We start from the raw sequence: 19,334 nt of genomic DNA on the forward strand, positions 1-19,334 counted from the left end.
CCCACCACAAAAAAAGTCCCTTGGAAAGCAGAAAATACCACTCGAAGATAGTGACATCAGTGACTATGAGTAATGAGGCCATTGCAAAAGCTAGGGGCGGATATAATTCGTTGGGACAAAAGTAAACTTTATTAGAAGTTGTAAAATATTGTTCATTTATGAAACATGATTGTGTTACCTTGGTAGGTGTGAAATGGGTTATGAATCAAACAGAGCAAGCTAAGAATATGGCAGTTTAAGAGGGGGATCGCAGGGGGGCATTAGCCCACCCCCGTTAGGTAGGGACATGACTTGAAGATAAGGTTAGGTATTGTTCTTGTGTAGAGGTTTTGCGGAACAACGATTACAGTTTTAGCAGTACAGCGACCACGTCTTACGAACAGCTAAAAAAAATTGAATAAAATACCCGTTTTCTAAGCAGGCAGGACCTGGCCGCTAATCTACAAAGGCTCCCTGAAAACATATATTCATAATAATGAGCAATTGGTTTGTATTCGTGTAGGAGTAAGTACCCTAAAATTAATGTATTTTAGGACAAAGCAATATTCCTACTGTAGTGAATTTGTATTAGAGAGATAAACTACCCTAAGCTAGGCTTTGACAAGCGTAATCTACGGTAACCTATGATAATCACATTCTCTTTTTATAAAAGCAATTAAAATCCAAAATACTTACTAGTGAGCACTCTGCCAAAAATTTCCAGCCATTTTGGAATTAAAACCAAATAAAGAGACTTAATCGAAGAACAATAACACTAACGACACCTCGTAATGTTAGTAGTAAATATGGTTCCAGATTCTAGCTTTGCAACGGCTCTTTAAGTGATCATGTAGAGTTTTTCAATTATTATTATTATTATTATTATTATTATTATTATTATTATTATTATTATTATTATTATTATTATTATTATTATTATTATCATTCTTGAATGACAAAATACTTTTTTTTCTTTTTTAAAGTATCTTTACTGAACAGCAGTAGAACTTACCTCTGAAATACTCCCAAATAGCTTATTGACATGAAAATAACTATTCAAAATATAATTCTAACTTATTTTCATCATGTTTTACGAATTTTAAAGAATGGGTTCTTTCCTATAGACTTCTGTAGCACTTGGTATTATTATTAATAGCATTAATTAGTAGTTTAAGAATTCGTATCTAGAAAATTTACAACTAATGTTCAAATGTTTTTATCACGCTTATATTTATATATTTCTTTATATATAGTTTATTAATCGAATTGTTGAACACAAAGATTTATATGATTATCATCTAGGCCATGAAAAAATCTATTTCAGAAAAGATAAACCATTATAGATTCCTTTGATGGTCAAATTAGTTGTCTGAATTTTTCTTCACAATTAACCTCAGACACAAATTGATATGAATAAATTGGTTGTATTTTACTTGTTTCATTTTAGCTATAGAAAAAAAAAACTAATCTATGCTTATTTCTCCTATCATCCATTTATATTTTAATTAATGCAAGGAACATGGAAATGATTTAAAAGTATTTTTTTTTTTACAATGATGCAAACTATAATTGTATCCTTATTGTAAACCCTATTATTATTATTATTATTATTATTATTATTATTATTATTATTATTATTATTATTATTATTATTATTATTATTATTATTATTATTATTATTATTATTATCGAATCCAAAATCTTAGTTGGAAAAGCAAGATGCTGTAAGCCTATGGGTTCCCTAGATTAGAAAATAGCCTAGTGAGGAAAGGAAACAAGGAAACAAGGAAATTAGTGAATTAGAATATATTCAATGAACACTCAAAAAATATTTTAAGAACGGTACAAAATAAAAACAATGTTATTCCTTATAGCAATAAGTGGGTTATAGTATCCTGCTTTCCCAACTAAGGTTGTAGCTTAGAAAGTAATACATACACACATATACCAAGGCACTTCCCCCATTTTGGGGGGTAGCTGACATCAAACAAATGAAACAAAAAAGGGGACGTCTCCTTTCTATGTTCCTCCCAGCCTGACAAGGGACTGAACCGAGTTTGGCTGGTACTGCTAGGGTGGCACAGCCCACCCTTCCACATTATCCACCACAGATGAAGCTTCATAATGCTGAATCCCCTACTGCTGCTACCTCTGCGGTCATCCAAGGCACCGGAGGAAGCAGCAGGGCCTACCGGAACTGTATCACAATCGCTCGCCATTCATTCTTATTTCTAGCACGCTCTCTTGCCTCTCTCACATCTACACTCCTATCACCCAAAGCTTCCTTCACTTCATCCATCCACCCAAACCTTGGCCTTCCTCTTGTACTTCTCCCATCAACTCTTGCATTCATCACCTTCTTTAGCAGACAGCCATTTTCCATTCTCTCAACATGGCCAAACCACCTCAACACATTCATATCCACTCTAGCTGCTAACTCATTTCTTACACCCGTTCTCACCCTCACTACCTCGTTCCTAACCCTATCTACTCGAGATACACCAGCCATACTCCTTAGACACTTCATCTCAAACATTCAATTTCTGTCTCTCCATCACTTTCATTCCCAACAACTCAGATCCATATATCACAGTTAGTACAATCACTTTCTCATACAGAACTCCCTTTACATTCATGCCTAACCCTCTATTTTTTACTACTCCCTGAACCGCCCCCAACACTTTGCATCCTTCATTCACTCTCTGACGTACATCTGCTTCCACTCCACCATTTGCTGCACCAACAGACCCCAAGTACTTAAACTGATCCACCTCCTCAAGTAACTCTCCATTCAACATGACATTCAACCTCGCATCACCTCCCCTTCTCGTACATCTCATAACCTTACTCTTACCCACATTAACTCTCAACTACCTTCTCTCACACACTCTTCCAAATTCTGTCACTAATCGGCCAAGCTTCTCCTCCGCGTCTGCAACCAGTACAGTCTCATCCGCAAACAACTGATTTACCTCCCATTCATGGTCATTCATGTCTACCAGTTTCAATCCTCGTCCAAGCCCTCGAGCATTCACCTCTCTCACTACTCCATCAACATACAAGTTAAATAACCACGGTGACATCACACATCCCTGTCTCAGTCCCACTCTCACCGGAAACCAATCGCTCACTTCATTTCATATCTTAACACATGCTTTACTACCTTTGTAGAAGCTTTTCACTGCTTGCAACAACCTTCCACCAACTCCATATAACTTCATCACATTCCACATTGCTTCCCTATCAACTCTTTCATACGCTTTCTCCAGATCCAAAAACACAACATACACCTCCTTACCTTTTGCTAAATATTTCTCGCATATCTACCTAACTGTAAAAATCTGATTCATACAACCCCTACCTCTTCTAAAACCACCCTGTACTTCTAAGATTGCATTCTCTGTTTTATCCTTAATCCTATTAATCATTACTCTACCATACACTTTTCCAACTACACTCAAATAAATAATACCTCTTGAATTACAACATTCATGCACATCTCCCTTACCCTTGTATAGTGGTACAATACACGCACAAACCCAATCTAGTGGTACCATTGACAACACAAAACACACATTAAACAATCTCACGAACCATTCAAGTACAGTCACATCCCCTTCTTTTAACATCTCAGCTCTCACACCCTCCATACCAGACACTTTTCCTACTCTCGTTTCATCTAGTGCTCTCCTCACTTCATCTCTTGTAATCTCTCTCCCATTCTCATCTCCCATCACCAGCACCTGCAACAGCAATTATATCTGCCTCCCTATTATCCTCAATATTCAGTAAACTTTCAAAATATTCCGCCCACCTTTTCCTTGCCTCCTCTCCTTTAAACAACCTTCCATTTCCATCTTTCACTGTCTCTTCAATTCTCGAACCAGCCTTCCTTACTCTCTTCCCTTCTTTCCAAAACTTCTTCTTATTCTCTTGATATGAATAACCCAATCCCTGACCCCACCTCAGGTCAGCTGCCCTCTTTGCCTCACTTACCTTGTACTTTACTTCCATATTTTTCTCTATATATCTTTTGTACTTCTCTACACTATTACTCTGCAGCCATTTATCAAAAGCCCTCTTTTTCTCTTCCACTTTTACCTTCACTCCTTCATTCCACCATTCACTGCCCTTCCTCATGCTGCCTCAAACAAACTTCTTGCTACACACATCACTTGCAATCCCAACAAAATTTTCTTTTATTAACTTTCACTCCACCTCTAAATTACCAGTTTCACTTACTTTCCCGTCATATGCCATTTTCAACTTTTCTTGATATTTACTTTTTACCCCTGGTTTTATTAGCTCTTCAACCCTCACTAGCTCTCTTTTATATCCACCTACTCTATTCCCCCACTCTTTTGCTACAACTAATTTTCCTTCCACCAAAAAATGATCAGACATACCGTTAGCCATACTCCTAAACATGTGCACGTCTTTCAATCATCCAAACATTCTTTTAGTTTTCAACACATAATCCATTAACGCCCTTTCTACCACTCTTCCATTTGCCACTCTTACCCATGTATACTTGTTTTTACATTTCTTTTTGAAAAAGCTAGAACTTATCACCATCTCTTGCTCAACACACATATCTACCAGTCTCTCACAACTCTCATTTTCACGTGGTATGCCATACTTCCCAATGACACCTTCTACCTCTCCAGTGCCCACTCTAGCATTTAAGTCACCCATGACAACTACATAATTCCTTCTACCCACCTAGTTAATTCATTCCAGACCTCATTACGCTCATCTTCACGTTTCTAACAACCTGGCCCATACGCACTGACAAAAGCCCAAGATTCCCTACCAAACCTAACCCTTACCCACATTAACATAGATGATATCTCCTTCCATTCCACTACTTTACCTGTCATCCATTCACTCAGCAATAAAGCCACACCTCTTGCTCTTCCCCTTTCAATACCAGACACTCTACCAGACATTTCACCAAACATCACTTCACCAATGGGTGCCGGTCCCAAGCCCGGATAAATAGGGAGGGTTGGTGTCAGGAAGGGCATCCGACCGTAAAAACCTGTGCCAAAACCTTAAATGGAATGAGCCAAAATAGGGAAAGAGGTAATGCTAGGGCGTACTCCGTAAACGACGCACAGAGACATCGCCCTAACTCTGTGATAAGGCGAGGGCTACTGCATCAGGAGCGGGTGCAGCTAAAGAAGCGAGCTCACTTTGGACTCAGAATATGTCAGCTTAATGTTGGGTCCATGACTGGGAGAGGTAGAGAAGTGGCAGACTTGATGAGGGAAAAGAGAGTAGATGCTATGTGTGTGCAGGAAACACGATGGAAGGGAAATAAAGCTAAAGAGTTGGGTGATGGATATAAGCTATATTATAGCGGAGCAAATAAACAAGGTAGGAATGGAGTTGGCATAGTACTGTCTGGTGAGCTGAAGAATGCGGTGATAGAGGTGCATAGAAAGAATGACCGTATCATCAGATTGAAGATGTGTTGTGGAGGAGAGATTCTGAATATTATAAGTGCATATGCACCTCAAGTTGGTTGCACAGAAGAGGAGAAGGGAAATTTCTGGAGAGACATGGATGGAGTAATGCAAGAACTGGAAGAACAGGAGAGGGTCATAGTGGGGGCAGATTTGAATGGCCACGTGGGAAGTGAGAATGAGGCAATTGGTCGGGTGCATGGGGGCCATGGAATTGGGGAGAGAAACCCAGAAGGAGAGAGTGTAGTGGATTTTGCTGTGTCATTTGACATGGCAATAGTAAACACATTCTTTAAGAAGAAAAGGGAACACCTAATAACTTATAGGAGTGGGGGAAGATGCTCCCAGATAGACTACTTCCTGTATAAAAGGATAAAGCTGGTGGAGGTCAAGAACTGCAAGGTTATCCCAGGTGACCATGTAGCCCCCCAACACAGACTGCTATGTATGGACTTAGGCCTAAAAAGAGAAAGAAAAGCTAAAGCTAAAGGGATAAGGATAATTAAGTGGTACAAACTAGTGAGGGAAGGAGATAAAATGAGAGAGTTTAAGAGAAGGGTTTTGGAGGATATTGATATAGGAATTGAAGATGTTCAAGAATGGTGGACACGAAATGCAGCAGTAATGAGAAGGCATGGAAAGGAGTTGCTAGGAGAGACATCTGGTATCATATGGGAAGAAAAGGAGAGTTGGTGGTGGAGTGAAGAAATTGAGAAAGTTGTAAAAGATAAGAAGGAGGCAAAGAAGAGATGGGAAGAGTCACAGTCAAGGGATGACAGAGAGAGGCTCAGAGAGAAAAACAAGGTGGTGAAGAAGGTAGTAGCCCAAGCTAAAGCTAAGGCATATGATGATGTGTATAATGAGCTGGGGACAAAGGAAGGATTAAACAAGATGATCAAGCTATCAAAGACTAGAAATAAGAGCACCAAAGATATTACACACATCAAACAAATTAAAGATCAAGATGGTGTAGTACTTAGAAAGGAGGAAGACATTGTAAAGAGATGGAAAGAATATTTTGAACAGCTGTTAAATGAAGAAAATGATAGATTACTAAGAGAGGATGGACAGGCAAACTTTGGCATGGTAATAAGTTTCTCTAGGCAAGAGGTAATAAATGCAATGAGGAAGATGAAGAATGGGAAGGCAACTGGGCCAGACAAGATTCCTGTGGAGGCATGGAAAGCATTAGGAGATGAAGGAGTAGATATACTGTATGACCTCATGATAAAGATTTTTGAGCAGGAAAAGATACCAAATGAGTGGCGAGGGAGTATATTGATCCCTATCTTCAAAGGGAAAGGAGATGTCCAAGAGTGTGGGAATTACAGAGGTATTAAATTGATGTCCCACACTTTGAAGATACTGGAAAGGATGATAGATGCCAGACTAAGAGAAGAAGTAGAAATAGGTAAAGAGCAGATGGGATTCATGAAGGGTAGGGGAACAACAGATGGTGTATTTTGTCTGAGGCAACTAATGGAGAAATTCCGGGAAAAGCAAAGAGACCTGCATGTGGTATTCATTGACCTTGAAAAGGCTTATGACCGAGTCCCAAGACAAGAGGTGTGGAGGAGTCTGAGGGAGAGGAGGGTGCCAGAAAAGTACGTTCGACTGATACAAAAGATGTACCGTAATGTATTTACTAGAGTGAGGAGCAGTACTGGGGAGACAGAGGGCTTTGAGGTGAGAGTAGGATTACACCAAGGGTCAGCTCTGAGCCCATTTATCTTTAACATAGTGATGGACGTTTTAATAGAAGAGGTAAGGGAGGCAGTACCATGGAACATATTGTATGCAGATGATATTGTTCTGTGCGCAGAGAGCAGGGAAGATCTGGAAATGAAATTGGAAAGATGGAGGCAAGTACTGGAGGACAGAGGAATGAGAATAAGTAGATCTAAGACGGAATATATGTGTACCACCAGTGAGGGGGATGATAGAGAAAGTATTCAGCTTAGGGGAGAACAGATAAAGAGAGTTGATAAGTTTAAGTATTTGGGATCATTTGTTAATGTTGGAGGAGGTATGGAAGATGAAGTTAAACATCGGGTACAGGCAGGCTGGAACAACTGGAGAGCAGCCTCAGGAGTTCTTTGCGACAAAAGAATACCACTGAGATTGAAAGGAAAATTTCATAAGACAGTGGTAAGAACAGCAATGCTGTATGGAACAGAAACAGCAAGCATGAGGAAGACAGAGGAGAAGAAAATGGATGTGGCAGAAATGAGAATGCTTAGGTGGATGTCTGGGGTGACAAGAGAGGATCGGATAAGAAATGACTACATAAGGGGGTCGACAAAGGTGGTGGAAATATCAAAGAAAGTGCAGGAAGGGAGGCTGAGATGGTATGGACACTTGATGAGGAGAGATGAGGACCACGTTGGGAGACATACTATGGAGATGGAGGTTCAAGGAAGAAGAAGAAGAGGGAGACCAAGAAAGAGATGGAGGGACTGTGTCAGAGGAGATTTACAGGAGAAGGGGATTGATGAGGCAGAAGCGCAGAATAGAAAAAGATGGAAACGGCTCATCCGCAACGGCGACCCCATATAAAAATGGGAACAAGCTGGGAAGAAGATCACTTCACCTTTCCCTTTTATCTTTGTCTCTCACAAGGCCAATATATCCATTCTTCTATTCCTAAACATACTTCCAATCTCACATCTTTTACTCTCTATCGTGCTGCATCGACGCACATTCAAACACCCCAAAACTAGAGTGCGGGGAGCAGTCACTCTCCCCACAGCTCCACCTCTTTGATGTCTCACAGGATTATAATAATAATAATAATAATAATAGTAATAATAACAATAATAATAATGATAATATAGTGAGGATAAAATGGTATTAAGAATACAAGGCTATTATTGTTGTAGTAAGCCAATAGCTTCTAGGATGAGTTTCCTACATTTTTGCTGAATCTCAAAACATATTGAAAATAAGTGGAATATTTTCAAATTACACATAAAATAGAAATGTAGCTTGTATTTTCATACAAGCAAGTAAAGGTATCTTTTGTAGTAGAGAATTTTTACATAACTGTTTCTTCCACCTTTCCCCTTAAGCATGTATAGCCCTCCTCACTCATGAAATTACTTTCCAAACTACATTTAAATAGGTCTACATTTATCTGATTTAGAGTTCCCAGTACAGTCCAAGTAAGATCATTTCCCTTTATACTTTTAGTATATTGTATTGGTCAAAAACTTACTCCAAAATAATTTGGTTTGTATCCTACTTGTTGAGCTCTGAGTAGGCTAGCAGTCCCAGCCTTCCTATGCCTATTTGACAGAAAAGACAAACCACAGTGGAAGTCTAGAAGCCCCTGAACATTTTAATTATTTATTCATACTCATTTCCTTCATGTTATGGTTTAAAAAAGTGTGCATTGTTAATAAATGTGTTATTGGCACGAGCAGTAGACGATGTAGAAATGTCACACAATTATATATTAATCACCAGGTGGTTTACTATATCATGGTAGACATTGTCTTTTATAATATACAAGCAAATATGAAGAACGTACTATGTGGATACAGTACAACTAGCTGACTGATTAAATGACTAAACAGAACAGAACTGAAGGTATTCACAGGTATGAACCTTACATTATAGAGAGTTGGAGGAAGAAGTGAAGGATGGAAGGATGAGGTGAAGTCTTAGAAGGATGAAGAACGCACATGTTTTTTCCTTTTCCTGACACTCAACCCAGGCTCTGCATACAGAGCAGGCGAGATCTGAGCAGCCAAAGCGATGATGCTCCCCCTAGGGGAACGGTTGGTCCAACAGGAACCACAACATTGGGGAACACTCTCATAGGGGAGAGGGAAGGCACAATCACAGGGTCCTGCAACAGAGTAACAACCGAGGTTAAAGGCACAGAGGGAGCAGGGTTTAGGGGGATAGGACCCCCAGTAACAGGGGAAGGTGTGACTAACACAGCAAGTGACTGGGTCAAAGTTGATGAATTGGGTAATCCTAAGCACAAGGGCAACACAAACTTTTGGGCCTAGGACTGATGTCACCTTATGAGCTTTAACAGTCATTTTGAGATGGAGGGGTACCACTGGGGTCATTGATACAAGATGCAACCACACCTTTCACTACTGACGTTACAAGGGAAGATACTGGCACTGGGGGATGCTGGATAAAAGGTAGACTTAGCTAGCAGCTTCCTCAACAGTCATAGAGGGCCTACCTGAAAGACTTAGAGAGGCCTAAGCTTCCTTAAGATCAAATTCGACGTTAGCAAACTGCACAGAAACAGGTGAAGAAATTCTAACGTTTAATAGGGCGAGGAAAATACTGGGGAGCCCCTCACACCACCAGAACATGAAAATACGGCCTATGTATATCTGAGGGCTCTCTGCTCCCAATGCATACTTTTTGGGGACTGAACCAGGGGCATATGTGCAAGGGTGGCAGCAGCAGACACTCACTGAGGAGATGGAAGAAGTAAGACTTCTTTGGTGTATTCTTAAGAGTTGCTAATACAGACCCCAAAGAAGATTTGGCTCTCTTCAGTCCCCTCAGGGTGTACGCCTGCCACTGCACAGGATATCATGACCTAAACTCGGCATATGGAGATGATTGTGAACAACAATGCTAACCGTTTTACTCAAACTGGTTGCAATATCCACCTTTACATCCATTCCAGCAATCAACAGCCCGCACATTGTACTCGTTGCAGTTGAAATTCAAAGTGAGACTCTTCCGACAGGTGGTTTCAGCTTGTATCAAAATCACCTTCCTATTTAAAGGACAAATGGTTTGTCTACAAGCAGTAACAATTTACAATTTTAAAACCTTCCATTTTTGCATGGTGTCACTTTCATAATGTTTTCAAACTTCTTTACAGATAATCTTTTCCAATATTCTGGTTAGCTGGCTATTCAGTTACCTTTGTCAAGTTGCATACTATCAAAACTGTTCTAGTTGGTTTCCAACCTTTCATCTTCTCCAGGGGCTTTTTGACTATGGGTCCCTCTATTGTATCACAGCCGTAAAGCATCTTTTACTGCACTAGCGAAATATTTTTTTTTCTAATATCTCTAATTGTACTAAAAATTAATTCAAAATGTTATTTTCATTAGTAAAATAAATTTTTGAATATACTTACCCGGTGATCATATAGCTGTCAGCTCTGCTGCCCGACAGAAAAACCTAAGGACAAAATACGCCAGCGATCGCTATACAGGTGGGGGTGTACATCAACTGCGCCATCTGTCGAGCAGGTACTCAAGTACTCCATGTCAACACAGAACCAATTTTCTCCTCGGCCCACTGGGTCTCTATTGGGGAGGAAGGGAGGGTCCTTTAATCTATGATCACCGGGTAAGTATATTCAAAAATTTATTTTACTAATGAAAATAACATTTTTCAATATTAAACTTAGCCGGTGATCATATAGCTGATTCACACCCAGGGGGATGGGTAGAGACCAGCATTACATGTTGATATTATTATGAGCTAAGTATTTTGTATTTCATTTTAGCAGTTATTCAAAATAACAAACATAAAATAAATAAGTACCTGGTAAGGAAGTCGACTTGAACAATTACTCTGCCTTTTTAAGTACGTCTTCCTTACTGAGCCTCGCGATCCTCATAGGATGCTGAGCGACTCCTAGGAGCTGAAGTATGAAGGGTTGCAACCCATACTAAAGGACCTCATCAAAACCTCTAATCTAGGCGCTTCTCAAGAAATGACTTTGACCACCCGCCAAATCAACTAGGATGCGAAAGGCTTCTTAGCCTTCCGGACAACCCAAAAACAATAATAAAACATTTCAAGAGAAAGATTAAAAAAGGTTATGGAATTAGGGAATTGTAGTGGTTGAGCCCTCACCCACTACTGCACTCGTTGCTACGAATGGTCCCAGAGTGTAGCAGTTCTCGTAAAGAGACTGGACATTCTTAAGATAAAAAGACGCGAACACTGATTTGCTTTTCCAATAGGTTGCGTCGAAAATACTTTGCAGAGATCTATTTTGTTTAAAGGCCACGGAAGTTGCGACAGCTCTAACTTCGTGTGTCCTTACCTTCAGCAAAGCTTGGTCTTCCTCATTCAGAAGGGAATGAGCTTCTCGTATTAACAGTCTGATAAAATAGGATAAAGCATTCATTGACATAGGCAAAGATGGATTCTTAACTGAACACCATAAAGCTTCAGACGGGCCTCGTAAAGGTTTTTAAATAGAACTTAAGAGCTCTTACAGGACATAAGACTCTTTCTAGTTCATTTCCAACCATACGATAAGTTTGGAATATCGAACAATATTGGTCAAGGCCGAGAAGGCAGCTCGTGTTTGGCTAGAAAACCAAGTTGTAGAACATGTAGCCGTTTCGGATGAGAATCCGATGTTCTTGCTGAAGGCATGAATCTCACTGACTCTTTTAGCTGTGGCTAAGCATATCAGGAAAAGAGACTTAAAGGTGAGATCTTTCAGGGAGGCTGATTGCAGCGGTTCGAACCTGTCTGACATAAGGAATCTTAGTACCACGTCTAAATTCCAACCAGGTGTAACCAAACGACGCTCCTTCGTGGTCTCAAAAGACTTAAGGAGGTCCTGTAGATCTTTACTGTTGGAAAGATCTAAGCCTCTGTGACGGAAGACTGATGCCAACATGCTTCTGTAACCTTTGATAGTGGGAGCTGAAAGAGATCGTTCTTTCCTCAGATATAAGAGAAAGTCAGCTATTTGAGTTACAGAGGTACTGGTTGAGAATACGGATACTGACTTGCACCAGTTTCGGGAGATTTCCCACTTCGATTGGTAGACTCTAAGGGTGGATGTTCTCCTTGCTCTAGCAATCGCTCTGGTTGCCTCCTTCGAAAAGCCTCTAGCTCTCGAGAGTCTTTCCATAGTCTGAAGGCAGTCAGACGGGAAGTGTTCTGGGAACGTCTACTAGCCATTGAAGTACCTCGGTGAGCCATTCTCTCGAGGGCCAGAGGGAAGCAACTAGCGTCAACCTTGTCCCTTCGTGAGAGGCAAACTTCTGCAGTACCTTGTTGACAATCTTGAACGGAGGGAATGCATATAGATCTAGATGTGACCAATCTAGTAGAAAGGCATCTATATGAACTGCTGCTGGGTCCGGGATTGGTGAGCAAAATATTGGGAGCCTCTTGGTCATCGAGGTTGCGAAGAGATCTATGGTTGGCTGGCCCCAGGTGGCCCAAAGTCTCTTGCATACATCCTTGTGGAGGGTCCATTCTGTTGGAATTATTTGTCCCTTCCGACTGAGACAATCTGCCATGACATTCAAGTTGCCTTGGATGAACCTCGTTACTAGTGAAATGTCTAGACCTTTTGACCAGGTGAGGAGGTCCCTTGCGATCTCGTACCATGTCAGAGAGTAGGTCCCTCCTTGCTTGGAGATGTACGCCAAAGCCGTGGTGTTGTCCGAGTTCACCTCCACCACTTTGCCTTGAAGGAGAGACCTGAAGCTTTTCCAGGTCAGACGTACTGCCAGTAGCTTCTTGCAGTTGAAATGCATTGTCCTTTGACTCGAGTTCCATAATCCCGAGCATTCCCTACCGTCTAATGTCGCACCCCAGAAGAGAACGTGGTTGGGAGTGTGAACAGTCAGGGGAAGACCCTCTCTAAGGTTGATATAGTCATTTCACCAAGTCAGACCAGACTTTATCTTTCCGGAAACCGGGATCGAGACCGCTTCTAGCGTCTTGTCCTTTTTCCAGTGAAAAGCTAGATGGTATAGAAGAGGACGGAGGTGTAGTCTTCCTAGTGACACAAATTGATCCACGGATGACAGTGTCCCTACCAGACTCATCCACAGCCTGACTGGGCAGCGTTCCTTCTTCAGCATCTTCTGGATGGAAAGCAGGGCTGGGGGTTGATCGTCTTGTTCAGCAACGTCCTCATCAGAGGGTTCCTCATCCGAAACTGATGAGGAAACGGCAACGGAGTGGGCAACGTCTGACTCGCTGAATCCGGTCGCATGGTGGATGCGTGACGGAGCCGGACGCAAAGTCATGGTACTGCTGCACAGTCTGTGAACTGTCAACAACCATGGGTGCGCGAGGAAGTACAGCGTCAACCCGAAACTGTCTAGACTGTCTGGGTTGTGCAGTCAACACCCTACCGGGTTGCTGAGGTTGAAGCACTGCGTCACAACAAGACACCTCTGCTAGTTGTTGAACGTCTTCCTAGTGACACACTGAACGTCAACAACCACCTCCGAGCGTCGCTTAACGTCAACGTGCGACTGGCAACCCACACTGGGTCGCATCGGTGGAGGAACCACCTCAACTGGCAGACGCGAGTAGGGCGCACAACCAACCGGTTGGAAGGTTGTTGGCCAGAAGGTTCTTCTCCGTATTTAAGTCCTCTATCAAGGACACAAGCTTGGACTGCATGTCTTGCAGCAAAGCCCATTTAGGGTCTACGGGAGCAGGTGTGGCAACAGACGGGGTTAGCGACTGAGGCGGAACCATTTACCATCCCTGGAAGCCTTGTTATGTGTGACATAATAGTACAGCAAAACTTCAAAGGCTCGACAAAAGTTGAGAAGTTGACCTGTAAACAACTTGGAGCGTCTCCTGGCTAGGCGCCAGGGCGAGTCTACCAGAATTGAGAAGTCTACCTGGGCAGAGGCATGAACTCCCAAGCCGAGAACTTCTCTCGTGTCCTATCAGACTCTCGCTCTATAAGCCAGTTTAAAAGAAGGGAAATCAAAGGCTGTATCCCTAAAACTCCTCCTGGTGAAAAACCAGTCGCCTAGCCAACGTAACGCTCTCTAGGAGAGCGAGAGAGCACTAGCTTAACAACAACGGCTTCGAAGTAGCTAGGCCTAGTGTAAGTTCTGACGTTAGGCGAACGAGGAGCAGCAGTTACAAGATTCAGACGAAGATCCTTAAAAAATCATCATGATTTAATTAAAGTCCATAGGAGGCTAAGCAGCTTAAGGCTCCTCTCCAAATGACAGAGTCCTCAAAGGAATATCAGTAGGAGGGAGAACAGCACTTTCTCATCTACAGGAACCTTGTCCGAGAAAAGCTAGGTTATCTCAGTGAGGGTCTCACTGGTGCATTAGCAGCAGACCAGAAGGCAACGTTATGTAACTGCCTGACAGTCTGTGAACTGTCAAAAACTGAACTGTCAACTACAACAGGTGCGTGAGGACATACAGCACTGGTGCATTAGTAGCAGACCAGAAGGCAACGTCATGTAACTGCTTGACAGTCTGTGAGCTGGCAACAACCATAGCTGTGTGGGGAAGCCTCTACTCCTGACTGACTAGTCTGCTGCGGGCGAGTAGCGGTAACCACAGTGGGTTGCGGAGGTTGAAGCACAGCGTCAAAACAAAGCAACTTAACTCCACCCTCCTGTTGTTGTGGTAACTCGCGAACGTCAACGGAGGGTAGCGTGCGTCTGTGAACGTCAACGTGCGGCTGGCAGGGTACACTGCGCATGGGTGGTGGAACTCTCACAGGCGGAGTGCGGGAGCAGGTAGCGTCAGCGTCTACTGTACGCACAACCGTGGTTGGTTGTAGGCTAACGGGTGCAGCGTCAACCTTCTCCGCACGATACTCCTGCATAAAAGATGCTAACTGTGTCTGCATAGACTGTAGCAAAGACCACTTAGGGTCTACAGCAGCAGGTGCGGCAACAGACGGTGTTACTGCCTGTTGCGGTACCGCTTTGCCTCTCTTAGGAGGTGTGCAGTCATCGGAAGACTGCAGCGAGTCCGAACTGACCCAGTGGCTACACCTGGGCCGTTGGACTTGCGCGGAAGGGACCGACTTGCGCTTAATAAGCTGCGAGACCTTGGTCCAAGGTTTCTTACGAGAAACCTCTTCCGCAGACGAGAAGTAAATGGGCTCTCTCGTCTTTGTGTGGGTGGGGCGATCTTGGGTAGATACGCCCGAAACCACGGAGGGAAAACGTCTGTTCGTTGATCAAGGCCTGACGAACCCATAAGTCGTTCGACATTACTTCTCCCCTGGGCTTGGGAGCTTGCAAGAGGTCGCGGACTAGGTGAACGACAGGCACGAACAGACGAACCCTCGGACGCAACACTGTAACACTTTGCGCATATCACATTATCACTTCGATTTTCTGTTTTGCACTTATTTCACTGAAATCGAAACTTTTACTGATTTCTACCTGAAACACGCAATCCTACCCTTCATTAAAAGGTAGTAATTGCGAAAACAGTCGTATAATGCAACAGAAAAGATATATAAAGATAAAGAATTCAGTGGCTGGGAAAGAGACTAAACACTAGTTCAAATAAACTACGTTTACAATCTCTCACCGCACATAGCCTGGGGACAAGAATAAAACCCTAGAAACGTTTTACCTTCTTCCCCGTACAGCGACTAGGGAGGAGAGTAACACGAGAACAACGTTACCCGCTTGAACGGAACGTTTTTTTTTTCCTCTCTCTCCCTCCGTCTCTATCTCTCTCTCTCTTTCTCTCTTGATTTCGCACCTGAGAGAAGAGCCCAATTATATATCGTCAAAACATGTTATTTGGCTAAAGGAAAAAACTGAAAGGTTTTCCAAATAAAAAGTTCCTTTAATTTAGAATTTAAACCATTTAAGCTAAGAAAGAATGAACGAAACGTCAGAATCGGTTTACTCTTACTGCAAAGTGAAACCGTGATACACTCTCTCTCTATCGTAACGATATAGCACATGTTGAACGTCCTGAACGTCAACAACTGCGTAGTCTAAAAAACTAAACGTTAGTTCATCTTTGAAAACAGTACGAGACTATCAAAGAAATTCTTTCATACAACATTAAATTTAAAAAGTTTTAAATTCTTTAAAGGCTAAATACGATATAACGGGCTCAACGTTGATTAACTTCGGTTCCAAGTTAGGACCGCCTACTATCAGGAAAGGTCGCATATAAACAAAACATAAAAATTTATTTTTATATGTTTATAAAAAATGGAAAGTTAATCGAAGAGGCCTAATAAAGGCGGAGAGATATAAAATATATAGATCTATAACGTGTTAAGCAAAGTTACTAAAAACCTAAACACACTTCCGTCTAAGGGAAGGGTCGGCCATTTAAAAGTGAAAGAGAGTCCATACTCTCTTTGTCACCATAATTAAATCTATCCAAAACGAGTTCAAGTTTTGAGATGAAGATAAAACCCCTGCATAGCGAAAGCTCAAAACTGGAATAGTGTACTTCACCAAATAGTTGTGAAAACAAATCCAGTTAGTAACAGCGTATTTAGTAGGTCTTGCCAGTAGCACGACAGAGAGAAAATTGGTTCTGTGTTGACATGGAGTACTTGAGTACCTGCTCGACAGATGGCGCAGTTGATGTACAACCCCACCTGTATAGCGATCGCTGGCGTATTTTGTCCTTAGGTTTTTCTGTCGGGCAGCAGAGCTGACAGCTATATGATCACCGGCTAAGTTTAATATTGAAAACTATAATTTTTTAAAAAGACAGGCCCTTCCATACAGATTTTTTTTTATCAGTGATATTGTAAAAGACAGCATGAGATTAAACAAATTCATACTCAATACATTTATTTAATCAACCTGAGTATTTCCATAAAAAAATTCTAGACTTCTCACATATACTTCACAAAACATTTGTAAGAGTGTGATTGCAGAATTTCTATAAGTCATCATGAAAAAAAGAAAAACTGAAAAATAAAGCACATCCATCCACAGAAGAACACCAACATGAGATACTTCATATCTAACAAACTTGTAAAAAATACAAAACAAAAACAAACTGAAAAATTAATGTACGAGAGACGAGCGTTATCCGTCAACTCAATCACAGCTACCTGCCACTTTTCTTTACGCTGACCAAATACTTTATAAGTTAAATCCAAATCAATTTCTAAAAATTCAGGTTTACACTAAAGCGGGGTTTACATGGTCGAACGGTTCGTTGGACCCCGTTGTCGCACCTGCTTGTCAAACGGTTCAAAGAGATGGAGTCGGTCACAAATGCATAGGGTTTGTGGACAACGAAGCCCTGCCCACAAAAGTCAGGCGAGAACAAACTTTCTTCGAACCGTTCCATGAAAGTGTTCGACAACCCAATACCCTGTTCACACTTTCGAACATCACTTCAAACACTTGTCTGCTGAACCAAATTTGACGAACCGTTCGACCGTGTAACCCCGCCTTAAGAGAATGAAGGCACTCCAGCATTCATGAAGCTTACTAATTGAGCTAAGGAGGGAGATATATACATACAGTAGAGACAAACTTACAATTACAATAAAGTACAAAACAATGAAATAACAAAACACCGTAAAGCCAGGATTACTTCATGTCCAGTTGAACAGCAGGAAAAACCATACAATACTTTTAAGTTTCTTCCTAAAAATTTGATAACATGTCTTTGATATATTTAAAGTCTCCATTCTTTTACAATTTAAAGAAAAACCTTCTCTGTACAATATATATTTATCATATCTCCACATTGCTTTGCAAAGGAGAATATACAACATTGCATTGATGCATTGCAAAGACTGCAAAACAAACAGTCACATAACTTAGACTACGTGATATACTGTACTACGCTATACTGTACAAGTACTAGCAGGGTATATACTGTACTATGCTATACAAGTACAGTACTATAAGGGTGTCAACACTCCATATATGCATATTTGCTCTTAACATAACTTACTTTGTACATCATTATAAACTACAGAAAATCTATTTTTCTATTCCCTATAGCTACTACATACTAAAGTTAGACAATTTACCAATGAACTTTATTAAGATTGCAATAAACCTGAAAGGAGCTACCCAACAAAGTTTCTAAAATGTAAGTTCATGAGAAAATAATGTAACTGCTCCCCATTCTATATAACGGATTTTGAGCAAAGCGAAAAATCTATTTTTGGGTGAAATAGCCATGTCGTCCTGATGGAAGGTTCCTTCGAAATTTTACATTAAAAAATTAGTTATCTGATACGATATTTACAATCTAATTACCTTTTAATCTAGAGTTACACTTCTTCAATAAAGGAAGCAAATCAAACTTAATATGAAATATGAACAATTATATTTCAGAGAGAGAAAAAATAGACTTACTATATAAACCAGGCCCTAGTTTTACTTGTGCAGGTGCCAGTGTTTCTCTGGTCACTTGTGGTTATATTACAAATATGGAAAAAATATTGATTAAACGTGAATATATGTTAGGATCTTATATCTTCAAAGAGCTGAACAGGCATATTTTTTGATGAACCTCAATCCATAATTGCTGTACCACCGTCATCTTTGCTTTTCCTTCTTCAAAAGCTCTCGACCATTTTCCCTTCTACAAAATACCTAATGTCTTTCGTCTCCCCTCTTCCATAAATAAAAATGGTAATAAAAGAAAAAAAAGACATTATTAATGACCTGAGCCCAATTCATTTTTACATAGGCCTAGTTTAAAAACTGAATTCACAAACACACATAAAAGTAAACACTATACAGTATATTTATATATTTATAGATACATACATCTCAACTCGTATCAAACATTCAAGGCATATTAATATGAGACTTGCAGATAGTATTTCACTACATCTGAAAAATTCTATGCATCACATGAGTCTTGTTTGTACAGCACTTGCCCACAAAAAATGCCTGTAAGGGGAGAATTTTTCCTCATAGATAAATTCACTACTTGAAATACAATTTGATTTTGTAAGCTCGTATCCTGATTTGTTCATATTCAAAGTTACTTGTAAACTGGGGAAATACATTTCACAGTATGAGTATGATATGACCTGACATGGTCATTGCTAAATGGTAGTTTAGAGTTGATGATAAAACTCATTGTTTATCCATTTGATTTTTCATTATCGTATTAAAGTACGGTACTATTATTATTCTCATAATGATAGTACAGTATTATGTTATAACTATAGCAATAA

The 19,334-nt window shown here is 40.8% G+C and overlaps 2 protein-coding genes across 2 annotated transcripts in view; both read right to left on the reverse strand.

Moving 5' to 3' along the window:
• LOC137649956 (cyclin-C-like) overlaps nt 1-809 on the reverse strand; it is a 35,071-nt gene extending 34,262 nt beyond the window's left edge. Inside the window, exon 1 of the mRNA XM_068382939.1 lies at nt 676-809. Coding sequence (XP_068239040.1) covers nt 676-707 — 32 coding nt within the window. The 5' untranslated portion in view covers nt 708-809. The remainder of the gene's footprint in view (nt 1-675) is intronic.
• The window catches only part of LOC137649955 (uncharacterized), a 361,156-nt gene that overhangs the window by 240,070 nt on the left and 101,752 nt on the right, over nt 1-19,334 (reverse strand). The window lies entirely within an intron of this gene.

Source organism: Palaemon carinicauda, chromosome 11, assembly GCF_036898095.1.
Source record: "Palaemon carinicauda isolate YSFRI2023 chromosome 11, ASM3689809v2, whole genome shotgun sequence".
In the NCBI taxonomy this organism is placed as follows: domain Eukaryota; kingdom Metazoa; phylum Arthropoda; class Malacostraca; order Decapoda; family Palaemonidae; genus Palaemon; species Palaemon carinicauda.